Below are 23,198 nucleotides of genomic sequence, written 5' to 3'. Positions count from 1 at the left end.
TTTAAGACAGCATCAGTTGATTAGATCTACATGAGGGTCTTGCAGTAAGCACTGCATAATTACACACTCAAGGTTTCTGGCTTTACAAAAAAGAAAAGGTGTTTCACTTTGGTCATTTTAATCTACAAGCAATGAATTCATAACATAGCTAGTACAAAGAAGAGCTACCAAATTGACTGAAAGAAGGTCAGCTCCTCTTCCTCTCTAGGACAGTCAGACTTAGCCTTGCACAATGAAGGCTAAGCAGACTTTTCCTTTCAGGGTGTAAAATCAGGACATGAAACAAAATTTTTCATCTGAAGAACAATGATGTGTTAGAATACGCTCAATCAGAAAATTAGAATAAGGCTCCCCAAACAGATATGTGAGCTCCTGGAGCAGCTGCCTAGTCAGTACAACAGATTCAGGAGGCTAATTACTTATGTTCCACTTACAGCAGAGGTACAAGAGTTCTCTCTGTCCCCTGGAGCTGTTCCTGTGTTTTACATTAAACAGTTATGGGATAAACCAGAAATAGCCAGTGAAGAAGTGGCTTAAACTCAAAATTTATTTTATGTGCCCTAGCCACTATAAAACAGCTTCTTTCTTCATGTCATGGTTTAAACCCAACCACAAACCTCGCCCGCTCACTCCCCCCCTTCTTGCCCTCCCCCTGCTCCTGGAGGGATGGAGAGGAGAATTGAAAAAGAATGCAACTCCCACGGGTTGAGATAAGAACAGTTTAGTAACTAAGGTATAACACAGATCACTGCTGCTACCACCAATAATAATAGTGCTAAAGAAAATAGCAAGAGGAAAGAATACAACACCTCAGCACCAGCTGACTGATAACTCACCCCACTCCCCCCAGCCGAGCACCAACCGATACCTCGTCCAACCCTGCAGTCCCAGCCCTTCCGGGGTAACTGCCCGTTACATCCTGGGCATGACGTGCTGTGGTATGGAATACCTCTTTGGTCAGTTTGGGTCAGGTGTCCTGTCTCTGCTTCCTCCCAGCTTCCCCTCCTCCCTGGCAGAGCATGAGGCTCAGAAAGTCCTTGGCCAGACCAAACATTTGAGCAGCAACTGAAAACATTGGCGTTATCAGCACTGTTCCCAGGCCAAAAGATCAAAAAGTAGCACTGCACTAGCTCCTAAGAAGGAGAAAAATGACTGCTGCTGCTCAACCCAGGATACTTCACAACCCTGAAATGCCTCCAAAACGTACCCTCACCAAAAAGACAAGTCCTCAAGCTTTCCTATCAAGCTGACTTTGGGCCTGGTGTTTAAGATTCGAGCTAGAGACATAGAAAGAAAGGTTTGAACCTACTAAAACTAAATGTTCATTACATCTGTGTTTTGTGAGAACAATGATCCATAAAGCCCTACTTACATCCACTGTATGTAGTCTGTGAGCACCAATAATGTTAAATATTCCCAAAGACTTCAGCAGAGGGATATGTATTTAAGAATCATTCATCTTCAGTACACAGCTTCTAATCTAATTTCCAAAGGACACCCAAAAAAAGCAGTGGGATTAATCTCAATGAATTTTACCTATTTTAACTCAGGCATTTAGTTTAAGAAAATTGCCTGGAAAATATCTGCAAATTAAAACCAACCAAACAAATAAATAAGCATCTCTGGTCCATTCCAAGCTGCAGCAGAGACCAATCCTTCACCCCATGACTGATGCCTGTCTAGCCAGCAAACACACTTTACTCGTCTTACCAGGGTGGTTTCCACATCAGTGCTAGCCTCAGAGCTCCTAGAAACCTAGCTATCTTTTGTGTGTCAGCTAATAATTTTTCACTTTTAAATTATGTATACTATGCTTGCAGAGTAATTGCATGCAGCAGAAGGAGCTGAAAGTGACTCAGTGCAGAAGGATGACATCTAAAAGATTTTTTTATAATCAAAGAAGAAAAATAATCACCTCCAAAGGGTGATTGCAGACTGTCTTAGGAGTGGACAAATTGTTCTCTGGAAGTATCTAGTTTTGTTACTTAACTATAAATGAAGTCACCAATATGGTGGGGTTTCTATCTTCTAGATCCCCATTCACTGCAAGTGTGAGCTAGATATTGAATGCTGATCTTTGCTGAATCAGGTGACCCTAGTTATGGGCAGCACTAAAGCTCTCAGCAATTCTGAGTTTAAAAAGCAAAATGTGAAAAATCCACAGTTTATAGTGGATTTATAGTTTATATAAATATATATTTATAAACTATATATAGTACATAAAGTTCATAGACTTTATATATCTTTGTGTGTAGGCAGTGTCCAAAAAGTATCACAATATTGGAGTTAAATTTATTGTTCCATTTCGGATACTAAGTTATTATTTGGATCTGGTCCTTGTGTCTTTAATGCCAGTATCCATCTTAACTGTGAAACAGTTTTTTCACTCTTAACATCCTATTATGTACTTTTATAGTTCCATGTTATTTCAATAAGTTTTAGGATATTAATGAAAAATTACCCCTTTTCCACTTCCAGAACCTCTTGTCCGTTTTTCCAAACCACATGGTGTTTATACAAAACACACACTGTATTATTTCAATAGTTTCAAGTTGCTGGGAGCGATGGAAAAGAAACAGAGCTTCACAACTCCGTAAGAAATGATAATTACAAAATAATTCAAGAAATGTCGTAACACCTAAATTTATTTTTCACAGTGTCCTTCAGGAATAATACCTTCAATAAGAGGTGTATTATGGAAGATTAATAAAAATAGTGGCTATGCAAAAGGAATGATTCTATGATTCTATGATGATTCTATGATATTTTTCATATACATACCAGAAAACTAGTAGAAAGTGAGCGGGAACCAAAGGAATTGAACTGTAAATTCCAAATGCTTAGGAAGTCTTTTTCTAAACTAATCCTCTATTAAGTGTCACCCTATAGTAGTTTTAGCACAGCTTTGTTACAACTTCATTAATATATGTATTTTAAAGGAAACAGCAATACATTCTTAATGTTAGCCATGTCAGTGGTGCCACTGTAATACAGTGCATGCTAGATAATGTTGATGATGGCAAAATAATTGCAAGCTGTGGTAAGAAATAGACTTCATTATATTGTACTTACATGCTGTGTACAAATCCATTCAGTGGTCCGCTGAATTCAGTGTGCCCTGATCACATACCATGAAAGTCATCAGTTATGTAATATTCAATAAGTGCTGCTGCAAAAGATTTCACAGTGCTTTCCATGAACTAGAATTTCATAAAAATAAAGACAAATTTTGGTTTTCATTTAAGCTAGGAATTTTGTCTACGAAAAAATACATCTGAAATCAGTATTTATGAGTGCAAATTAAGCATACAGCAATATGCACATAATTTAAAGACAAGGCCTTAATATAATTCTTTTTCAAAAATAACCACACAAAAATGTTCAATGTTCATAAACATGTTCATAAATGGGCAGCCACAAAAACCACCAACACCCAATGAGATTTCACCACTGGCAAATTCAAAGCTTATAACCCGAATCTGAGCCTTAACAGAACCAAGTATGACTAAGTTTTTAAGTACAAAGGCACAGTATTAAGAAATTATGATGCATGCTAAAAGTTGAACAGCCATAAAATCATAGGATCATAGAATCATAGAATGGTTAGGGTTGGAAGGTATGTTAAAGATCATCTGGTTCCAAATCCCCTACCACAGACAGGGACACCTTCCACTAGACCAGGTTCCTTAAAGCTCCATTCACCCCAGACTTGAACACTTCCAGGGATGGGGAAGCCACAGCTTCCCTGGGCAACCTGATGAGGTTTTTGGTTTCTTTTTTTTTCATGGCTAATTTTTAAGGAATAGATAAACTCAGGGGAACACTACCATTGTTATTTCAGTAATGTGACTTGTGTAAAAGAAGATTAAAAAGATGATTTCTTATTTCAGGAGTCTTAAGAAAACTACTGAAATTTCATGGGAAAGATAGCATTATCCCAAACTAAATGTAGGGGGTTTTCCCCAAGATATAGTTTAAAGACAGAAGGCTTAATTCAGTTGTCCATAGATAGGCATTTAGAGACATTTTAGTTGTTCCAAGAGATCAAAAGCATTCAGGTGGAGTGGAGCTGATAAATTTGATGCACATTATGGTCTCTCTTCTATAGAGCATCAGCTGGGAGCAGGTTGAATGCTGAAGGACTCTCTGCGCATGCGTAGGAAATGTCACACTTAAAATCTTGTTACAAGCAAGAAGAAAACACTCTAAAAAAGGAAAGCCAACAATTTTTTTCTTAGTGTAATAGAAATCTTTACAGTTTCGTTACAGAATTATTGTTATTCCTAGCATAGTTAATACAGAAATGAGAAAAAACTTATAAAAGAAAGCATACTATTGTAGAAAAAGTCTCAATAAATATATTTTCATTCAAAATGCTACATTTAATCTCCCTAGTTACTGCTACTTTTCCTCTGGTTTATATTCACCTTTATGGTATCCTCTCTAGCTATCAAGTGTTTATGTTACAAATCATTATCACGCAGGATGGGATAAATTCCAGGAAGTCATAAGAATCCTTTGCTGGAAGGAGTGAGATGCACATGATAGAGTTTCTTCTTCCTCTCCTTCTAAGATTCGCTTTGGACTATTTGTCTAACACACTTTCATACCTTGATCTTTCTTTGCTGGTCTGAATCTCTGTGGTGCATCCAAATTTAGTATACCAGATGCATTTTGCATATGCTGACTGTTTGTTCATTTGTTATTCCTATAACTGGCTTTGTCCAGCTACTGTTTCTTTTGCTGATGATTGATGAGTTATTCACAGCCTTGCAATTGCCAGTAACAACCTGTGCCCATGTCTGTTCTCATTTATATCACATGCTGGGACTTCTTTCAAGGCACTTGCTATTATACCATGCGTTTATTTCTCTATGCTACATGAATATATGTTTAAGCCATATATGTTCTGTTTTATACAGAATAACTCCTTGCTACCACTACCTGTATAAAAACTGTATTTATATGAAATTCAGCTTGACCACCTGCTAACTAGAAAAAACCTTGTTTCATCTAAATCAAGTAAAAACAAAACTCCAGACTGAGTCAAGAAAAAACAAGAGAAAACCTAACAAATTTTAGGCCTGATGCCTTACCATCTTAATACTAAGCTTGTCGCTGGCAATTACTGATGGCATTGCTATATTCACTGGGGTTCTGGAATAGAGAAATTAAGTCATAAGCAACTAGAGGTGAGAAAGAGAAACTACGATACTGAACGATATTGATATCCTGTATTTGACTGACACTTTGCTTTTCAGCTACAGTGGTCCTCTCCCCACTCAATATTCCTTTCACCTATCTTGTACCAGCTTTTCCTTTACCATGCTTTTCTTTTTTTTCTTTTTTTTTCTTTTTTTTTCTTTTTTTTTCTTTTTTTTTCATTTTGGTAGACTGAAAAACTGTGCAAAGCATGAAAAAAAGCACTTGAGCAAGTAGAAGTCAGGAAGCAACAGTATGCATCCAAATTAGGGATAAGCTGGAACTTCAATGCCCAGAGGTTAGATATCAATAAATTTCTATGCAATTGCCTAAATTCTGAGGTGTTATATCAGACCTCAACTAATAAGGTCTTTCAGAAGGTTTTTCCACATATAATTTCCACGGTATTCTGTATTTTTCTCCAAATACAGCGCAGAGACACCTTAAGGGATACACAAGAACTTGTACTCATACATTACTTAGACACTCTTGAAAGTCCCTACACTTCCCAAAATCTAAATAAAAACAATACAAAACCCCCCATGAAACAAACGCAGTTAAGAGGAGGTTCTTATTGCTAATGTCAATGCAGAGCTGTGTTTATCAGTTCATATTTCTTCAGAAATCTTAGTTATAAAGTCATGTCCAGTATTTAAAGTAAGAAAAAAAAATCAAATAAAAATAATAAGAGCTGAGACAGTTTGAAAAGGAATGAATAATGCCAAAAGACACAGTAAGAAAGGCTTTAAAATGTATGTAAGTGAATTAAAACCATTTAAGAAGTTTTAAATGTATAGTCTTGGTTCTTTCCTACAAAGTTTTAATGCCCTTAACTTCAGACAGCAGTGTTTGATGTACATCCAAAATTTTGCTAAAAGCCAAAAAAAAAAAAAAGTGCCTATAATATGAAAGGGGTTTGATGCACACTGCAGTAGCATATATGGTGCTATATGATTCTGATGATTCTGCAAACAGTTCCTTCTTAGTGATCCACAAAGTGGAATTAATTTCTGGGTATGCATATGCCTACATGAATACCTATATACTTTTGTCTTTCTCTTCACTTTCAAGTTTTTGTGATTCTGACCTGTTGTTTTACATTTGAAACTACTAGATTTATCAAAAGGGTCTTTGACTTTAAAAAACTTTTAACATTTTACATTAAAGGTGCATTTCCACAAATCCTCAAAGATCTGCTTTACTGTGCATTCGATCTGTGGCAGCTGGGAATGTCCGAATTTATTAAGAAAACACCAGCATTTATGCAGCTTCGTGATTCCAGTTTTTCATGGGTAAGATATGACTATTTTATTTACAGAGTAAGAAGTGAAGATACTGAAATTATAATAGGCAATGCAAAAAGAGAATGCAATATAGCATGTTATTTCAAAAGATATTTCAGACTGATATGTGCAACTGTATTTTGAAACTTATAAATAGAGAGATCTATTCATAGAATCATAGAATAGTTAGGGTTGGAAAGGACCTCAAGATCATCTAGTTCCAACCCCCCTGCCATGGACAGGGACATCTCACACTAAACCATACCACACAAGGCTTCATCAAACCTGGCCTTGAACACTGCCAGGGATGGAGCACTCACAACCTCCCTGGGCAACCCATTCCAGTGCCTCACCACCCTAACAGGAAAGAATTTCCTCCTTATATCCAATCTAAACTTCCCCTGTTTAAGATTTAACCCGTTACCCCTTGTCCTGTCACTATGATCCCTGACGAAGAGTCCCTCCCCAGCATCCCTACAGGCCCCCTTCAGATACTGGAAGACTGCTATGAGGTCTCCACGCAGCCTTCTCTTCTCCAGGCTGAACAGCCCCAACTTTCTCAGCCTGTCTTCGTATGGGAGGTGCTCCAGTCCCCTGATCATCCTCGTGGCCCTCCTCTGGACTTGTTCCAACACTTCCATGTCCTTTTTATGTTGAGGACATCAGAACTGCACACAATACTCTTAAGTGAGGTCTCACATGAGCAGAGTAGAGGGGCAGGATCACCTCCTTCGACCTGCTGGTCACGCTCCTTTTGATGCAGCCCAGGATACGCTTGGCTTTCTGGGCTGCAAACGCACACTGAAGCTGGCTCATGTTCATTTTCTCATCGACCAGCACCCCCAAGTCCTTCTCTGCAGGGCCGCTCTGAATCTCTTCTCTGCCCAATCTGTAGCTGTGCCAGATTATTAAGATGATATGGAGGGAAAAAGAGCCTAAAATAGGGCATAGGAGTAAGAGAATGTCTATGTCAAATAGAAGACAGTTGTATAAATATGTCTGGTTTATGCAAAAGAGCCCTTGTATTAACTCTGAAAACAGGTTTGCTTTCTCATACTGTCAGTGTACTTGTGGATCTGAGCTTTCTGTTTTGAGCATCTTGATAACCTTATACAGTGATGTATATTTGTGCTACTGTCCTTTCAGTGGTTCCCAGTGACAATGACAGAGGCAATGGGCACAAACAAAACCACAGGAGGTTCCATCTGAACATCAGGAAACATTTTTTATTTTACTGTGTGGGCAACTGAGCCCTGGGACAAGTTGTCCAGAGAGGTTGTGGAGCCTCCATCTTGGAGATATTAGAAATCCATCTGGACACAGTCCAAGGCAGTGTGCTCTAAGTGGCCCTGCTTGAGCAGGGCAAATGGAGCAGATGACCTCCAGAGGTCACTTCCAACCTCAACCATTTTGTGATTCTGTGATTCTTTGATCTTCTGGTTCTGGAGAAATTTTAGTCGATAGCAACCTCAGTGCTTTCTGCGTCATCATCCACCGTAGAAAATAGCCATGGCTCAGAAGGAAACGTGTTGTTGAAACTGGAAAAACAAAGGCAGAGACAAAACATGACTGCTGTCTATAAGCATAGTTACAGAATTAACATCAGGGAAAAAAGAAGACTAATGTAAGCAAATTAACAGTGCTGGCATGAGAACGGGAAGGTATATAATGCCAAGAATAAATTTGTATTCCAAATTGGAGGCAGATTCCAAACAAAATTGTTATGTGGCAATGACCTAGAAATAGGTAGTAGTGCTGTTTGCTGGAAAAGCAGGGAAATTGTCTCCAGCTGCTTTTAAAGTGGTGCTCACACATTTAAGAAATGAGACTGAGAGTCTTTAGTCTCAATCTCAGAGTCTCAGTATCTCTTTAGGAGACCAAGAGTAGCTTTGACTCACTCAGTGTCTGCACATTATTAAAAAAAATTTCAGAAACTGAAGTTGTGATTGTTGTGCACACTCAAAAGGTTCTGCAATGATCTGATTTTAAGGTTTCACTAAGAAAACAGCATGATTCATAAGACAATTTCATACAAACATACTCTGGCCATAATGTACTGTTTTATAAAAATTGCACAAGATTCAAAGGTCTAAGCAATTAAAAAGAATTCACAGATTTTCTTACTAGTATCTTGTGAATAAGAAATTAGATGATTTGAAAATGTCATCTTTGCTTAAAAAAAAAAAAAGAGATAGTGTGAGGTTGTACAGAGTTTGTGTGTAAAGGTTTTGATAGTGGGGGGTGCTACAGGGGTAGCTTCTGTGAGAAGCTGCTAGAAGGTTCTTCCTTTTCTGATATAGCCAATGTCAGCCAGCTCCAAGATGGGCCCACCACTGGCAAAGGCTGAGTCCATCAGCGACAATGGTAGTGTCTCTGGGGTAACATATTTAGGAAGGGGGAAAAGTTACTGTGCAAGAGCAATTGCAGCTGAAGAGAGGAGTGAAAATATGTGAGAGAAACAACTCTTCAGGCACAAAGGTCAGTGAAGAAGGAGGGGAGAAGGTGCTCCACCAGATACTGGAGCAGAGATTCCCCTGCTGCCCATGGGGTAGACAAGTGTGAGGCAGGCTTCCCCTGCAGCCTACAGAGGTTAATGGTGAAGCAGATACCCACTTGCAGCCCATGGAGCATCCCACATAGGAGCAGATGGATGCCCAAAGGAAGCTCTGACCCTGTGGGAATCTTGCACTGTAGCAGGCTTCTGGCAGGACCTGTGCCCCTGTGGAGACAGGAGCACACACTGGAGCCGGTTGGCTGGCAGGACTGGTGACCGTGCAGGTGATCCACGCTGGAGCAGTCTGTTCCTGAAGGACTGCACCCCATGGAAGGGACTCACTCTGAAGGACTGAAGAACTGCAGCCTGTGGGAAGGACTCACATTAGAAAAGTTCTTGGTGGACTGTCTTCTATGGGAATGACCCCACACTGGAATGAGGGGAAGAGTGTGAGGAATCCTCCCCCAGAGAAGGAATGACAGGTAGAGACAATGTTTGATGAACTGACTGCAACTCCCATTCCCCCAGCACTGCTGGGAGTGAAGACATAGAAAATTCATGAGTAAAGATAATCCCAGGATAAAGCAGAGGTGAGGGAAGGTGTTTTAAGATTTTGTTTTATTGGACATTATTTTACTCTGATTTGGTAATAAATTAATGAAATTAAGTGATAAATAAATTAAATAAAGAAAAATAAATAAATTCTATAAAGAAAAATAAACTAATAATTTCCCCAAGTTGAGTCTATTTTTACTGCGACAGTAAGAAGCAAATGAGCTCTCCCTGTCCTTATCTTGACATGCAAGCCTTTGGTTTTATTTTCTCTCCCCTGTGCTGTTGAGGAGAGTAAGTGATAGAGCAGCCTTGGTGGGCATCTGGTGTCCAGCCAGGGTCAGCTCACCAGAGAGATGGAAGCAGGAGAAGTTGCAACATCGTACATATCCTAAGATATTTTCTGGAAACAAAAATTTATTAAAGCGCTACTATATTGCAACCTGAGGTTGTATCAAATAAGGGTGTTTGCTAGGGTTTGACTGTTATCACTCTTAGACTTGCATAAACCTTGTAACAATTTAAAGCTGACCATGCTTATATGTCTTTCATTCCTCCAGATTGTTTGAACAGTACAGGATTATAACAGCAAGGATATTAAAAATCCCATTTGGTTTAATCAGGCTTCAGCTTCTTATCAGTGATTTTATATTTCTACCATGTTTCTGCATATAATTAAAAATAGCTAAAGCCAGGATTAGTAGAATAATAATAATAACAACAACAATAAAACCCCACCACAACAAAAACCGCCGCCAAACAACCCACAAAAAAACCCCATGATAGTGCTGGACAAAGGGCATTTCAATAGAAGAATGTCATCTGGGTGCTGGAGAAGAGAAAAACTATCAGTAGGATGCCTGCAAGTTTTGGTTCCTACAGTAAGAGTTTAGCAGATGCTTAAGGTTAACTATACGTCTAAATTTAAAAGCTGATGTATATTTAGTCTTCCTCTAAGCTAATGGCAAAGAATATCACAGTAGGCACATTGCTATGGAAGTACCACCGTATTTATGATAACAGTCTACACATGATGATCTCATACATCCTACTGTATCTTTCTGATTGCACACTATAGATGCTACATAGTTCAGCTCAGACTCCTCAAGATCTCAGTTTTCTCACAGTACAGAACAGGGTGAACAAAGTAAGTGCTGTGAAATTACTGGTAGCTATGACTGTGCACCATGCCTTCCCATCTTCATGAATGTAAAATCTGTAGATGGTGTTTTTTTTTCTTTGGTGCATGCTATGCAAAGAACTGCTGAAAAACGGTTTACCCTGTGGAACAGTGTGATATTGTAGCTTATTGAGGCTTGGATATTAATATGCTTGAGCAGCCCTTGAAAAAATGATATGACTTTCACAGTTAAGCAGAAAAATATTATAATTTGTCTTCATTGAAGAATTCGTGCCCTCAGTTTTCTGCCTTTTAATATGAAAGACATGCTAAACTTGAACTGGAAGATAAACTGCACTTGAATTGGTTTGATAATTGTCAAAAAATGTAGTAAAAATGGCTATCTTTTCATAAAAAAAATTCCAATTGACTGCATATTCTATCAGAGCTGGTCAGTGTAGGAATACTGCTGATTTATATCCTACTCTGTGCTAGATTTTCAACAACAATTAATTTATGAGGTTAATACATGAATTGAGTATGCTTTATAAATATTGAATCATAAAAAATAAGGTGCATTTTGGTATATCTTGCATATGGTATATATATTAAATTATATTATACATTTATATACATAAATATTATAAGATCTTGTTGGGGATAGGTATAACCATAGAATCATAGGATCATAGAATAGTTAGGGTTGGAAAGGACCTCAAGATCATCTAGTTCCAACCCCCCTGACATGGGCAGGGACACCTCACACTAAACCATGTCACCCAAGGCTTCGTCCAACCTGGCCTTGAACACTGCCAGGGATGAAGCATTCACAACCTCCCTGGGCAACCCATTCCAGTGCCTCACCACCCTAACAGGAAAGAATTTCTTCCTTATATCTAATCTAAACTTCCCCTGCTTAAGATTTAACCCATTACCCCTTGTCCTGTCACTATGATCCCTAATGAAGAGTCCCTCCCCAGCATCTTTGTAGGCCCCCTTCAGATACTGAAAGGCTGCTATTAGGTCCCCACGCAGCCTTCTCTTCTCCAGGCTGAACAGCCCCAACTTCCTCAGCCTATCTTCATACGGGAGGTGCTCCAGTCCCCTGATCATCCTCATGGCCCTCCTCTGGACTTGTCCCAACAGTTCCATGTCCTTTTTATGTTGAGGACATCAGAACTGTACACAATACTCCAGGTGAGGTTTCATGACAGCAGAGTAGAGGGGGCAGGATCACCTCCTTGGACCTGCTGGTCACGCTCCTTTTGATGCAGCCCAGGATACGGTTGGCTTTCTGGGCTGCGAGCGCACACTGAAGCCAGCTCATGTTCATTTTCTCATCAGCCAACACCCCCAACTCCTTCTCCGCAGGGCTGCTCTGAATCTCTTCTTTGCCCAACCTGTAGCTGTGTCTGGGATTGCTCCGACCTAGGTGTAGGACCTTGCACTTGTCATGGTTAAACTTCATGAGGTTGTCATCAGCCCACCTTACAACCAGAACAATACATCATTGAATCCTGGTTTAAGATCATAGGTTTAAAGTGACTGCTCACTTGCAGAACAGTAAAAGTGGGATTCATTTTACCTTTAGGTGTATTAAGCTCTGCTAAAATTCTGGAAAGTGGAGGAAATCATGCAATAATTTCCTCATCATTTCAGTAGCTCTGTAGTGTCAACATCTATGTATGGTGAGATGAATCCCATGACAAAATCTATGGGAATTGAGTAAAATTGCAAAGAACTTAGTTAATAATATTCAACATTACTTACACTGATGACTGGAATCACATTTTGAAATGGAACTCAACAAGCTCACTTTCCAAAAGTAGACTTTCATCTTTCAAGGTAGAGACATACTTTTATATGTTACATGATAGAAAAAAAGGAATGTGAAGCCTAAAAGCTAAAATGTAGCAATTTCATAAGACGCTAAGTAGCACACAATCTTCTGTAACTAAAATGCATATGTAAAGAATATCCTGTGATTTGTGTGGGATTAGTGTTGCCTAAGTTTAGGCATATAAAAAATATTACTCAGATTTCATTTGTTGACTAACAGAAACTTTTTAAAGTTGATTCATGGGATATATGCCAAAGTTTTAGATGACATAAACAGTGACTTATTTTACCCTTCAGATTTTGGAATTATATTCAGCAAATAGTATAAATATGTTGGCAATTAGTTTATGACCTCTCTAAATTGGAGAGGCATGGATTTGATGGACGGACCACTCAGTGTATAAGAAATTAGCTGGATGGTCACACCCAAAGAGTTGTGGTCGATGCCTCAAGGTTCAAGTGGAGATGGATGAGTTTCTAAGAGGCTGGTATTGCAACCAGTGTTGTTTAGCATTTTGTCGGCAACATGGACAGTGGGACTGAGTGCACCCTCAGCGAGTTTGCTGACAACACCAAGCCGTGTGGTGCAGTCAACACGCTGGAGGGAATGGATGACATCTAGAGGGACCTTGACAGGCTTGAGAATTGGGCCAGTGTAAACCTTATGAAGTTCACCAAGGCCAAGTGCAAGGTCCTGTGCCTGGGTCAGGGAAATCCCAAGAACAGATACAGTATGGGCAGAGACTGGAATGAGAGAAGCCATGAGGAGAAGGACTTGGGGGTGCTGATTGACTAGAAGCTCAACATGAGCCAGCAGTGTGCATTTGCAGCCCAGAAAACCAATCGTGTCCTGGACTGCATCAAAAGGAGCATGGCCAGCTGGTCAAAGGAGGTGATTCTAGTCCACTCTCATGACCCCACCCAGAGCACTGTGTTCAGTTCTGTGGTTCCCAACACAAGTGGAACATGGACCTGCTTGAGTGAGTCCAGAGGCTCAAAAGAGACATATTTTGTGACTTAGAAACATGTCATTAAACACAAGCGTCATGGCAATACATTGGCACTGTAAGAGCGGTGTAAATAAAAAGCAGACTGTATTACACTTCTTATTCTTTATATATGCAATTGTCTTAAGTCAGTGTGAGTAAATAATAAAAGTGTTTTAAGATGACATTGTAGACAGTTGATTTGAAAACACTGAAGTACATTATTAACAAGTGATGAAGGTATAAAATCTTTAAAATCAATATTTTATAGACGTTTTAGGTCTTAGACATAGTCATATTTTGATAACTGATTTTATTATACAAGACTAGGCAGATAACATTTATAGTCAGTCCAAAACTTCCCAAGAGCTAACCTTTTTTGTAGTTCAAATTCTGTTCATGCTATCCTTTTAAGTCCTGCAATTAAGTAGTCATTCCCAGAAGCCATGCCTTTTTAAGGCAGCACTTTGGAGAATGATTTTATAGAAGCTAGCAGATCAGCATTTTCAGCCCAAAACCCGCCATTTCCAGAATTACTGTATACTGAAAGCATCACTTACAGGAATTGTTACAGAAAGGTACAGCTTTGCTCCCTCATGTAGACAAACTCCCAAGTAATGAAATTATTAATATACCTATTGGTCAATATATGCCTGAATAGCCTAAGGTTAATTGATGTCTTTGGATGAATAAGAATTCAATATGTAACACCAGCATTTGATTGGGAAGGAAAAAAAAAAAAAAAAAGAAAAGAAGACAATTGAAAATAAAAGAAAAAAAAAAAAGCTAGCTGTCTTAAAAGCAATATACAAAACAATATATTTTGAAATCTGTAACTGACAAATTAACTATCAATTTATGATTAGGGAAGAGTTCATAAATCCAATTAGGTATTTTCCTAATTTTCTTCCTTGCATTTCTTTGTCTACAGGATGATGATTGCTGGAGTAAGATTTTCTTCATATTTTAAAAATATTTGAAAAGCACAATTCTTCATATATTTATATGCTTTTATGCACATGTCTGTGGAACTCTCAGATGGGGCTATAACCGATATTAATTAGGAAGCTGAAAGAAAGGCTGTAACTGAATGGTCAATGACATTTTCATGCAGAGTATCTGGACTGTGTCCTGAACTATAGATTACACAAAAGCACAATTCTACTATGTACAAAATGAACCTGGCAGGGAATGGGGAATCATCTTATAGATTTGGAAGACCTATACTGCACAGACACAGGTGCTGCCTGCCCACTGGAAATATAAGTCGTCAGTGCAGGAAAACATGCAGGTAGTAGTGGAGCATGATGCAAAATCTAATGGGAGAGAGATGATAAATATGGACACAGGCATTAAATGCAGGGAACCATATTTGAAAAGGTTGGTTGAGAAATATTTTTCTGTATAATGTAACTGTTAATTTTAAGCCTTTCTCACAGTTCATGCTCAAAAATACTAGATGACAGAAGAAAAAAATGTCATGGAGACAGACTAGGGAAGCTGAAGGGAAAATGGTTTTAAATGCAACCTATCTTTGAAGCACTTGTCTTTGAAGTGATCTCTTTGGACCTATTTTTCTTATTAGGCAGGAGTAAGATGGCTAAGCAGCAGCACTCATTAAAGAAGCGTGAGATTCCCTAGGGCTATTGAATCAAGCCTGAAATAAAAAAAATGTCTTAATCATCTCTTTTAATCTTTGTATTTCACTCTGTCTTCTTTGCTTTCTCTCCTTTCACCTATCATAGCTACATAATTACCAGGTGAAAAGTTTCTAAAACCTGGATTAAAAAACTTAATATGATAGACTCTATTTTTTTTCTTTTTTTTTTTTTTTTAACAGTGGAAGCCCCACATTTTTTTCAATCTTTCTGATACTTTAGGTGGAAGGTATGCGTTATCTATTTATATGCTAATTCTGTTTCACACTGGTTATGTCTTTATTGCAAGGTAAGGGATGTGGCCTCCCATTCCCTAGGTGTTTAACTCTATCCTGATCTCACACTGGAAAAATGTCTGGGTTCTTATTCTTGTTCATCTGAAAAAAATAATTGTTATGGCTAGTTAGAAATGAACCACAACAGCTACGGTATCTGCCCTTGTCTGGGTACTCAAGGAGTATGACACCAGTGGGGGATTCACAGAGTAGAACTGACCCACAGTTAGTACCTAGTAAAGGTTCACACATTCTTAAAGAAGAACAGAAAGCTAAGTGAAACTTGTCTTCTAGCATCCTTGATTTAGAGGGTGTCCTGGGTTCAGCTGTAACAGTTATTTTTCTCCTTCTTAATAGCTAGTGCAGTGATGCGTTTTCGACTTTTGTCTGAAAACAATGCTGATAACACACCAATGTTTTAGTTGTTGCTAAGTAGCGCCTACCCTCATCAAGGACTTTTCAATCTCTCATGCTCTGCCAATGAATAGGGGCACAAGAAGCCAGGAGGGAGCAGAGACAGGACACCTGACCCAAACCAGCCAAAGGGGTATTCCACACCACAGCATGTCATGCCCAGTATATAAGCTGCGGGGAGGTGGCCAGGAAGTATTCATCGTACCAGGAGCTGGGGAGAAAGGAAGGGGAGGGGAGTGAGAGAGTGGCTGCATGGTTCTGAGTTACCAGCTGGACTTAAACCACAACGGGGGGCTGGTGGATTGAGATACTACATTTCACTGTTTCACAGCTGTCAGAGAAAAGGGAAGAGAAGTTTTAATTGGTTTATGGATCTCTCCCTCTCCTGTATATTTATTAAAAAAGTTCTTTCCAATTCCCCCAATGTGCCAGATAGCAGGGCATTTTACAAGGATAAAGGCAAGCACTCAAGTCCTGTGGGATATCATCACAGCAGACATTGGTTACCGTTTCCCTAGCGATGGACTGAGTTTCAAATTAATGCACCTAAATTTAGTTTCTTGCATGTGTAGTAGGTGTCTGAATATCCACAACTGTCAACAGATATTATCACTGGCTAACGATTCATCCACTTGCCCGAATGTAGTGTCATTTTAGAGCCTGTGGGATAATCTTCCCAGCCTCCAGATTCCTGAATAACACAGATCTCCTGCAAGTTACATGCCATTTTCACTCATCCTGGACAGATGTATTAGGTGACCTAGGGCATTTCTTGATTGTTTGGGTTTGTGTAAATAAATTCATATCTCTGTTTCTACTGATTTAATGTAAGTTTAGACACTTTACTCTTAACACCTTAATACATAACTTGAGATACATGACCTCAATCTCTCTCCAGAAGCTAGATTTAGCAGAATTTAGATTTTTAAACATGTTTCTCACATTTAAAGATGCTTGAGATATCTCAGACTGAGATAGCCATGTAAGCCAGCATATACAACACAGGGTTGTCACTCAGCCAGAAGCAGTAGCAGCAGCTACTGGAGGCAAGACCTGTAACATCTAAAATTACTCTACATATCTAAACATGTACAATTGAGTCCTGCTAATTTTTACTTCTAGGTCATTTTAAAGTCATTGCTCTATTCTATTCATGGGCAAAGTGAGGAACCATCCTGTAAGGGAGCATTCTTAATACCTTTGCTTTATCCAAAAGAGCAAAGACTTAACCTTTAAGGGCTGGGTCTTATTTCATTCACTTGTGAGATCACTGTACTTGATTGAACCTCTAAAAACAAAGTTATGTTTCCGTTGAAAGAAACCCCAGAATTTTTGCCTATTATAAAAGTATGTATATCTTTACATATACATAAATTTCAAGTAGATAAGATAAATAAATAAAATACAAGAAATAAAATTTTTGGATGCACCTACTCTGTTAAGAGGGACAGTGAATGAACTTTGGTCCTTTGAACCGGACCCTTGAATAGTTGTTAGCTCATTCCCTGGCTATTTGGACAAATTCAAATAGCTGAGGCAACTTAATTCCAGGGGACACTAGCAGAAAACAGTGTGAATAAGACTGCACTAGCTTTAGCTCTGAGAACCCTGTAGAATTTCAACATTACCCACCTCTACCCATGTTTTTCACATCTTTAAACAGAATTACTTTATCACTGATAAAACACAAAAGATAAATTTGAAATGCATTTCTACATAATAATTATATATACTCAGCAAAGTTGTAGCTAAAGAAATAAGTTTTCAAATGTGTCCTTTTTTTTACATCATATGATACTTTCAGTATCATAAATTTCACGCGTCAAATGAGTCTCAGTATTTTTGCTCTGCTAACAGATAACATGATAATGATCCAAGTGTATGTTTTAAAGATTTGTTAGCCTTAGATGCCCATGTAGACCATGAGTATGACACTGACATAAAGGAACAATATCAGACCAAAAAAAAATTAAAGAGTGGCGGTTACCATTAGTCCTGTTCATGGAGAAACAGTAAGAAGCGGGATACTATGCAAACAAAGCATATCCTAACGTAATATTCTGCAGTGCTTCTGTAAGTTATATAACTGGACATAAATGGGAAAAAAAATAAAAAAGAAATTATGAGATGGCTGCAATAACATAATTGAACTGTAGTAGTAACTTTAGTAGAGCATTTGACAAACAGCAGGTTTTTTTCTTGTGGACAGGTTAGAGGAGGGAAGCTGATTTCTCAGGAAACCATGTTGAATGAAGTTGAGGAAAAGCTGAAAAACCATGCTGTGTAATCTCTCTCTCTATCTCAAGATGAATTTAATAAAATGTCTGTGCATTATTGAAAAGGTATTTGCAAGAAAATGTTGTACTATAATATCATGAAAACTTAAATTATCTTAATTTCTTAAAATATATAGAATTTAATAAGTGCACTGCTACTTGTAGAGCAAAAATTAGAAAATCTCTTTGGATATGTAAAAAACTTCAATATGTTGCACAAACCTTAAAAATATCAGTTCTGTGAAGTCTGAGTTTCAGGCTGAAGTTAAATATGATTCTGGAGATTGAGCAGCATGTGTAAGTGATTAAAAAAAAGTCAATATATGCATAAATATATTAACAGCATTATCAAGTGTGATTTTGTGATAATTATGTTTCTGAAGGAGGGGGAAAAGAATACTGGGAAAAAAATGTTATCTAAAAGAAGTGTTTCCCTTTTAAAAGCTTTTTGAAAAAAAACTTTTCTTAATTTTCCAGGTGAATATTCCCTGTTCCTCTTAAAAAACCTCTCCTCGAAGAAGTGCATTTCTATGCTGCAATATGTATTTAGAACATCTGTTAAAGCTATTGCTTTAATTTTTACTTTTCCATATGTTTATTCTTACTTTTTTTAATGTATGTTAATTTCAAGTTCCCACTTTATTTCTGACCTATTCTTTATTCTCAGAACAAATACTTAGTTTAATATTAATCAAACTTTAAAAACATTATCTTTATTTTTAACTATCCTTTTTCAAAAAAAAAAAAAAAAGCCAACTATCCTTTTTCAAAAAAAAAAAAAATAAGCCAAGGATGTTACAATGTTTTGAGAAATGCACCAGAAACATCAGAATACTGTAGTGCTGGATATTTAATTTAGAAATGGTTGTTCAAACATGAATCATTACTAAAAGCGTTTGTCCGTACACAAGGTCAAGAAATGCACTTAGGATAGATATAAGAGAGGGTAGAAAATGAGTTAAGTAGTCATTCATCTTCTGATAAAAATATTTCCCTGTCCATGAGAAGATGAGACTTTCTGTGTTACAAGCAATGAATATAGTTTTAGTACATCATTCTGAAAATTGTATTAAACTTTCAGATCATTATTCCTGAATTTATAACATACTAAAGATGATAAAATAATTCAAAGTTCGCTAATATATAAAAGAAAGTAGAATTTTCGGGGGGGGGGGGGGTAGGGGGAGAAAAACAAGGAATTCAGAATCTTATTTTGTAAAATAATTATTATTTAATACAGGAGATTCCTGGAATGCATTGATGCTAATTTCTTTCTGTAAGTGATGAAGGAACCAATGAGAAGAGATGCTAAGCTGAACCTTGCCCTTACTAAAAAAAAGGGACTGGTAGGAAAAGTGAAGATGGAGGGCAGCCTTGTCTGCTTTGAACATGAAATTGTGGAGTGTGCAGAAAGCTCAATACCCTGGATTTCATGATAGCAGACTTCGGCCTCTTGAGATATCTGCTTGGTGGAGTGCTGTCGTGGTTTAAACCCAACCACAAACCTCGTCCACTCACTCCCCCCGTTCTTGCCCTCCCCCTGCTCCTGGAGGGACGGAGAGAAGAATCAAAAAGAATGCAACTCCCACGGGTTGAGATAAGAACAGTTTAGTAACTAAGGTATAACACAAATCACTACTGCTACCACCAATAATAATAATGATAAAGGAAATAACAAGAGGAAAGAATACAACACCTCAGCACCAGCCGACCGATAACTCACCCCACTCCCCCCAGCCAAGCACCGACCGATACCTCCTCCAACCCTGCAGTCCCAACCCTTCCGGGTCACTCCAAGTTACCTCCTGGGCATGACGTGCTGTGGTATGGAATACCTCTTTGGTCAGTTTTGGGTCAGGTGTCCTGTCTCTGCTCCCTCCCAGCCTCCCCTCCTCCCTGGCAGAGCATGAGGCTCAGAAAGTCCTTGGCCACACCAAACATTCGAGCAGCAACTGAAAACATCGGCGTTATCAGCACTGCTCCAAGGCCAAAAGATCAAAACACAGCACTGCACTAGCTCCTAAGAAGGAGAAAAATGACTGCTGCTGCTCAAAACCAGGACATTATCCACCCCTTATTCCATACCATTCACGTCATGCTCAGATCCCACATCTTCAATATGCCATCACTCTTACATATATATATACATCTACATATACACAGAGAAAAACATCATTTCTTAGTGCATGGACCTACAAAGCTGCTGAGTCCATCTGGTCCATGATGTCAGGTTCCATCTCTTGTTACGGTCTCTCAGAGCAGGAGAGGCTGTGTGCAACGTTCACACTAGTGAATAACCTGGGCAATAGTGTCCATTGCTAAGTCCACCCCTCGATCATGAGTCCATCTCTATGTTGCATATCTGCCCTGATGGCCTGAAGTGTCATGGCCCACCAGGCTCGAAATAATTCACTGTCCCCTTCAGCAGTTTCTGCAGCTTGTTGCTGGGGACCCCATAGAGCCACCTTCCATCTCCAATGCTTCCAAAGCACTGGAGGGGCCCAGTGGACCAGATGCTCGCTCATACTGTCCCACACACACTGCCACTCATGGCTGTCCAGCCTTGGGGAAGATCTCTTGGTCCTCCCATATTGTGGTCTAACCCCAGACAAGAAGCAAACCTGAGTCTGCTTAACTTCTGAGATCAGACAAAATGGCCGTGGGTAGAACACGCTCTGTGTGTGTGCCACCATGCTGATCCCCATCACAATCAGCAGGCAGGTCCCAAGGGTACCCAAAGGCCATTCAAACCCTTCAGAACTCTCCAGTGATGCTGCTGTACTTGTCCCTGGGGCTGGTGCAGCTGCTGTGCTTGCCGGCTCTCCCACCACCGGCTTCTCTCTTCCTGGGTGCAGCTCTTCCTCCTCTGCCCTGCTGGGAAATGCTGCCTGGGCTCCTGCATCCTCCTGCGGCTCGGCGGGCGGCTTCCGAGGGACGCTCTCGGCCGCCACGAGGCTCGGCTCCTCCGCTGAGCTCGGCTCCTCCGCGGGGCTCGGCTCCTCGGCCGCCTCCTCCCGCTGCTCGGCAGCCGCCTTCCTCCCGGCCTCGGGCCCCGCTCCCGCCGCCGCCTGGTCCCCGGGGCCGCTCTCCCGGGCCGCTTCGGCCGCCGCCGGCTCCCGGGGCCGCTCCCCCTCGGCTCCCCGCAGCTTCACAAAGACGGAGGCGAGGACAAGGGCCAGGGCGGTGAAGAGCAGCGGGACGGCCGGGTACAAGTCCACGGCCACATCCATCTCCCCCTGCTGCTGGAGCCCACCCGTATTACAAGCCATTGCCATAAAGTACAGTGAAACAAAAACCTTAGCCCAAGCCCCACACTTGATAAACACGAACACAGGGAATACCGGCTCTATGTAATGTACTACATTCTGAAGCGCTGAGAGCAAGAGAAACAACTTTGAGAGCCAATAAATCAGCACTGTGACGACTATTAATCTGATCATCTCCGTCATTATCTCAACCCTTCGTGCCCCACGTTGGGCGCCAAAAAGAACTGTCGTGGTTTAAACCCAACCACAAACCTCGTCCACTCACTCCCCCCCTTCTTGCCCTCCCCCTGCTCCTGGAGGGACGGAGAGAAGAATCAAAAAGAATGCAACTCCCATGGGTTGAGATAAGAACAGTTTAGTAACTAAGGTATAACACAAATCACTGCTGCTACCACCAATAATAATAATGCTAAAGGAAATAACAAGAGGAAAGAATACAACACCTCAGCACCAGCCGACCGATAACTCACCCCACTCCCCCCAGCCAAGCACCAACCGATACCTCCTCCAACCCTGCAGTCCCAACCCTTCCGGGTCACTCCAAGTTACCTCCTGGGCATGACGTGCTGTGGTATGGAATACCTCTTTGGTCAGTTTTGGGTCAGGTGTCCTGTCTCTGCTTCCTCCCGGCCTCCCCTCCTCCCTGGCAGAGCATGAGGCTCAGAAAGTCCTTGGCCACACCAAACATTCGAGCAGCAACTGAAAACATCGGCGTTATCACCACTGCTCCAAGGCCAAAAGATCAAAACACAGCACTGCACTAGCTCCTAAGAAGGAGAAAAATGACTGCTGCTGCTCAAAACCAGGACAAGTGCCATGGGATAAAACCCTGGAGAGAAGAGGGGCCCAAGAATGCTGGCTAATATTCAAGGGTCACCTCCTCCAAGCTCAAGAGAAATGCATACGGACAAAGAGAAAGTCAGGCAAGAGCACTGGGTGGCCTGCATGGACGAACAAGTCACTCTTGAATGAATTCCAGTGCAATAAGTGAGGAGTACAGGTGGTGGAATCAAGGATGGGTATCTTAGGAAGAGTATAGAGAGACAGTCGGAGCAGGCAGGGATCACGTTAGGAAAGCTAAAGCACTGACAGAACTCAATCTGTCCAAGGACATCAAGGGAAACAAGAGAAACTTCTATAGGTACACTGAGGATAAAAAGAAGACAAGTGAAAATGTGGGCCCCCTCTGGTAAGAAACAGGAGGCCTGGTCACCCAGGACATGGAGAAGGACAGGGTACTCGATGAACATTTTGCCTCAGTCTTCACTGGCAAAAACCTCCAGCCACACTGACCAAGTTACATAAGTCAAAGGCAGGTACTAGGAGAATGAAGAACTGCCTGATGTAGTAGAAGATCAGGTCTAAGAACATCTGAGAAAACAGAAGGTGCAAAAGTCCATGAGACCTGATAATTGTATCCGTAAGTCCTGAGCAAATTGATGGATGAAGTTGCCAAACCATTATTTTTAACTGAGAAGTTGTAGCAGTCTGGAGATGTTGCTGCTGACTGGAAAACTGGAAATATAACCCCCATTGTTAAGAAAGGAAAAAAGGAAGACCTAGGGAACTGAAAACTGAGCAGTCTCACCATGGTGTCTGGCAAGATCAGGGAGCAGATCTTCCCGGAAAGTATGCTAAAACATAGGGACAACAAAGGCATGAATGGTGACAGCAAACACAGCTTCACTAGTGGCAAACTGCCTGACAATTTTTATGGCCTTCTATGATGGGGCCACAACATTGGTGGATAGGACAAAAATGACTGATATCATCTAGCTGGACTCGTGTCAGACATTTGGCATTTTCCTGCACAATATCATTGTCTCTAAACTG

The 23,198-nt window shown here is 40.1% G+C and overlaps 1 protein-coding gene across 1 annotated transcript; it reads right to left on the bottom strand.

Moving 5' to 3' along the window:
* Nucleotides 1-7,691: 7,691 nt before the first annotated feature.
* On the bottom strand, nucleotides 7,692-21,673 carry LOC136012740 (uncharacterized). The gene is made up of 3 exons (XM_065675803.1): nucleotides 19,823-21,673; nucleotides 9,099-9,345; nucleotides 7,692-8,023 (listed from the first exon to the last, which is right to left on the bottom strand). Exon 1 carries the CDS (start codon nucleotides 21,546-21,548, stop codon nucleotides 20,418-20,420), a length of 1,131 nt encoding a protein of 376 aa, XP_065531875.1. The 5' UTR covers nucleotides 21,549-21,673; the 3' UTR covers nucleotides 7,692-8,023; nucleotides 9,099-9,345; nucleotides 19,823-20,417.
* Nucleotides 21,674-23,198: the final 1,525 nt, after the last annotated feature.

The sequence above is a fragment of the Lathamus discolor genome, chromosome 4 (genome assembly GCF_037157495.1).
Source record: "Lathamus discolor isolate bLatDis1 chromosome 4, bLatDis1.hap1, whole genome shotgun sequence".
Classification (NCBI taxonomy): domain Eukaryota; kingdom Metazoa; phylum Chordata; class Aves; order Psittaciformes; family Psittacidae; genus Lathamus; species Lathamus discolor.
The sequence above is the reverse complement of the archived record's forward strand: the minus strand, read 5'-3'. Positions and strand labels throughout refer to the sequence as shown.

Coding starts and splice junctions, on each gene's coding strand:
- LOC136012740 (XM_065675803.1), bottom strand. CDS start 21,548: ATGACGGAGATGATCAGATTAATAGTCGTCACAGTGCTGATTTATTGG.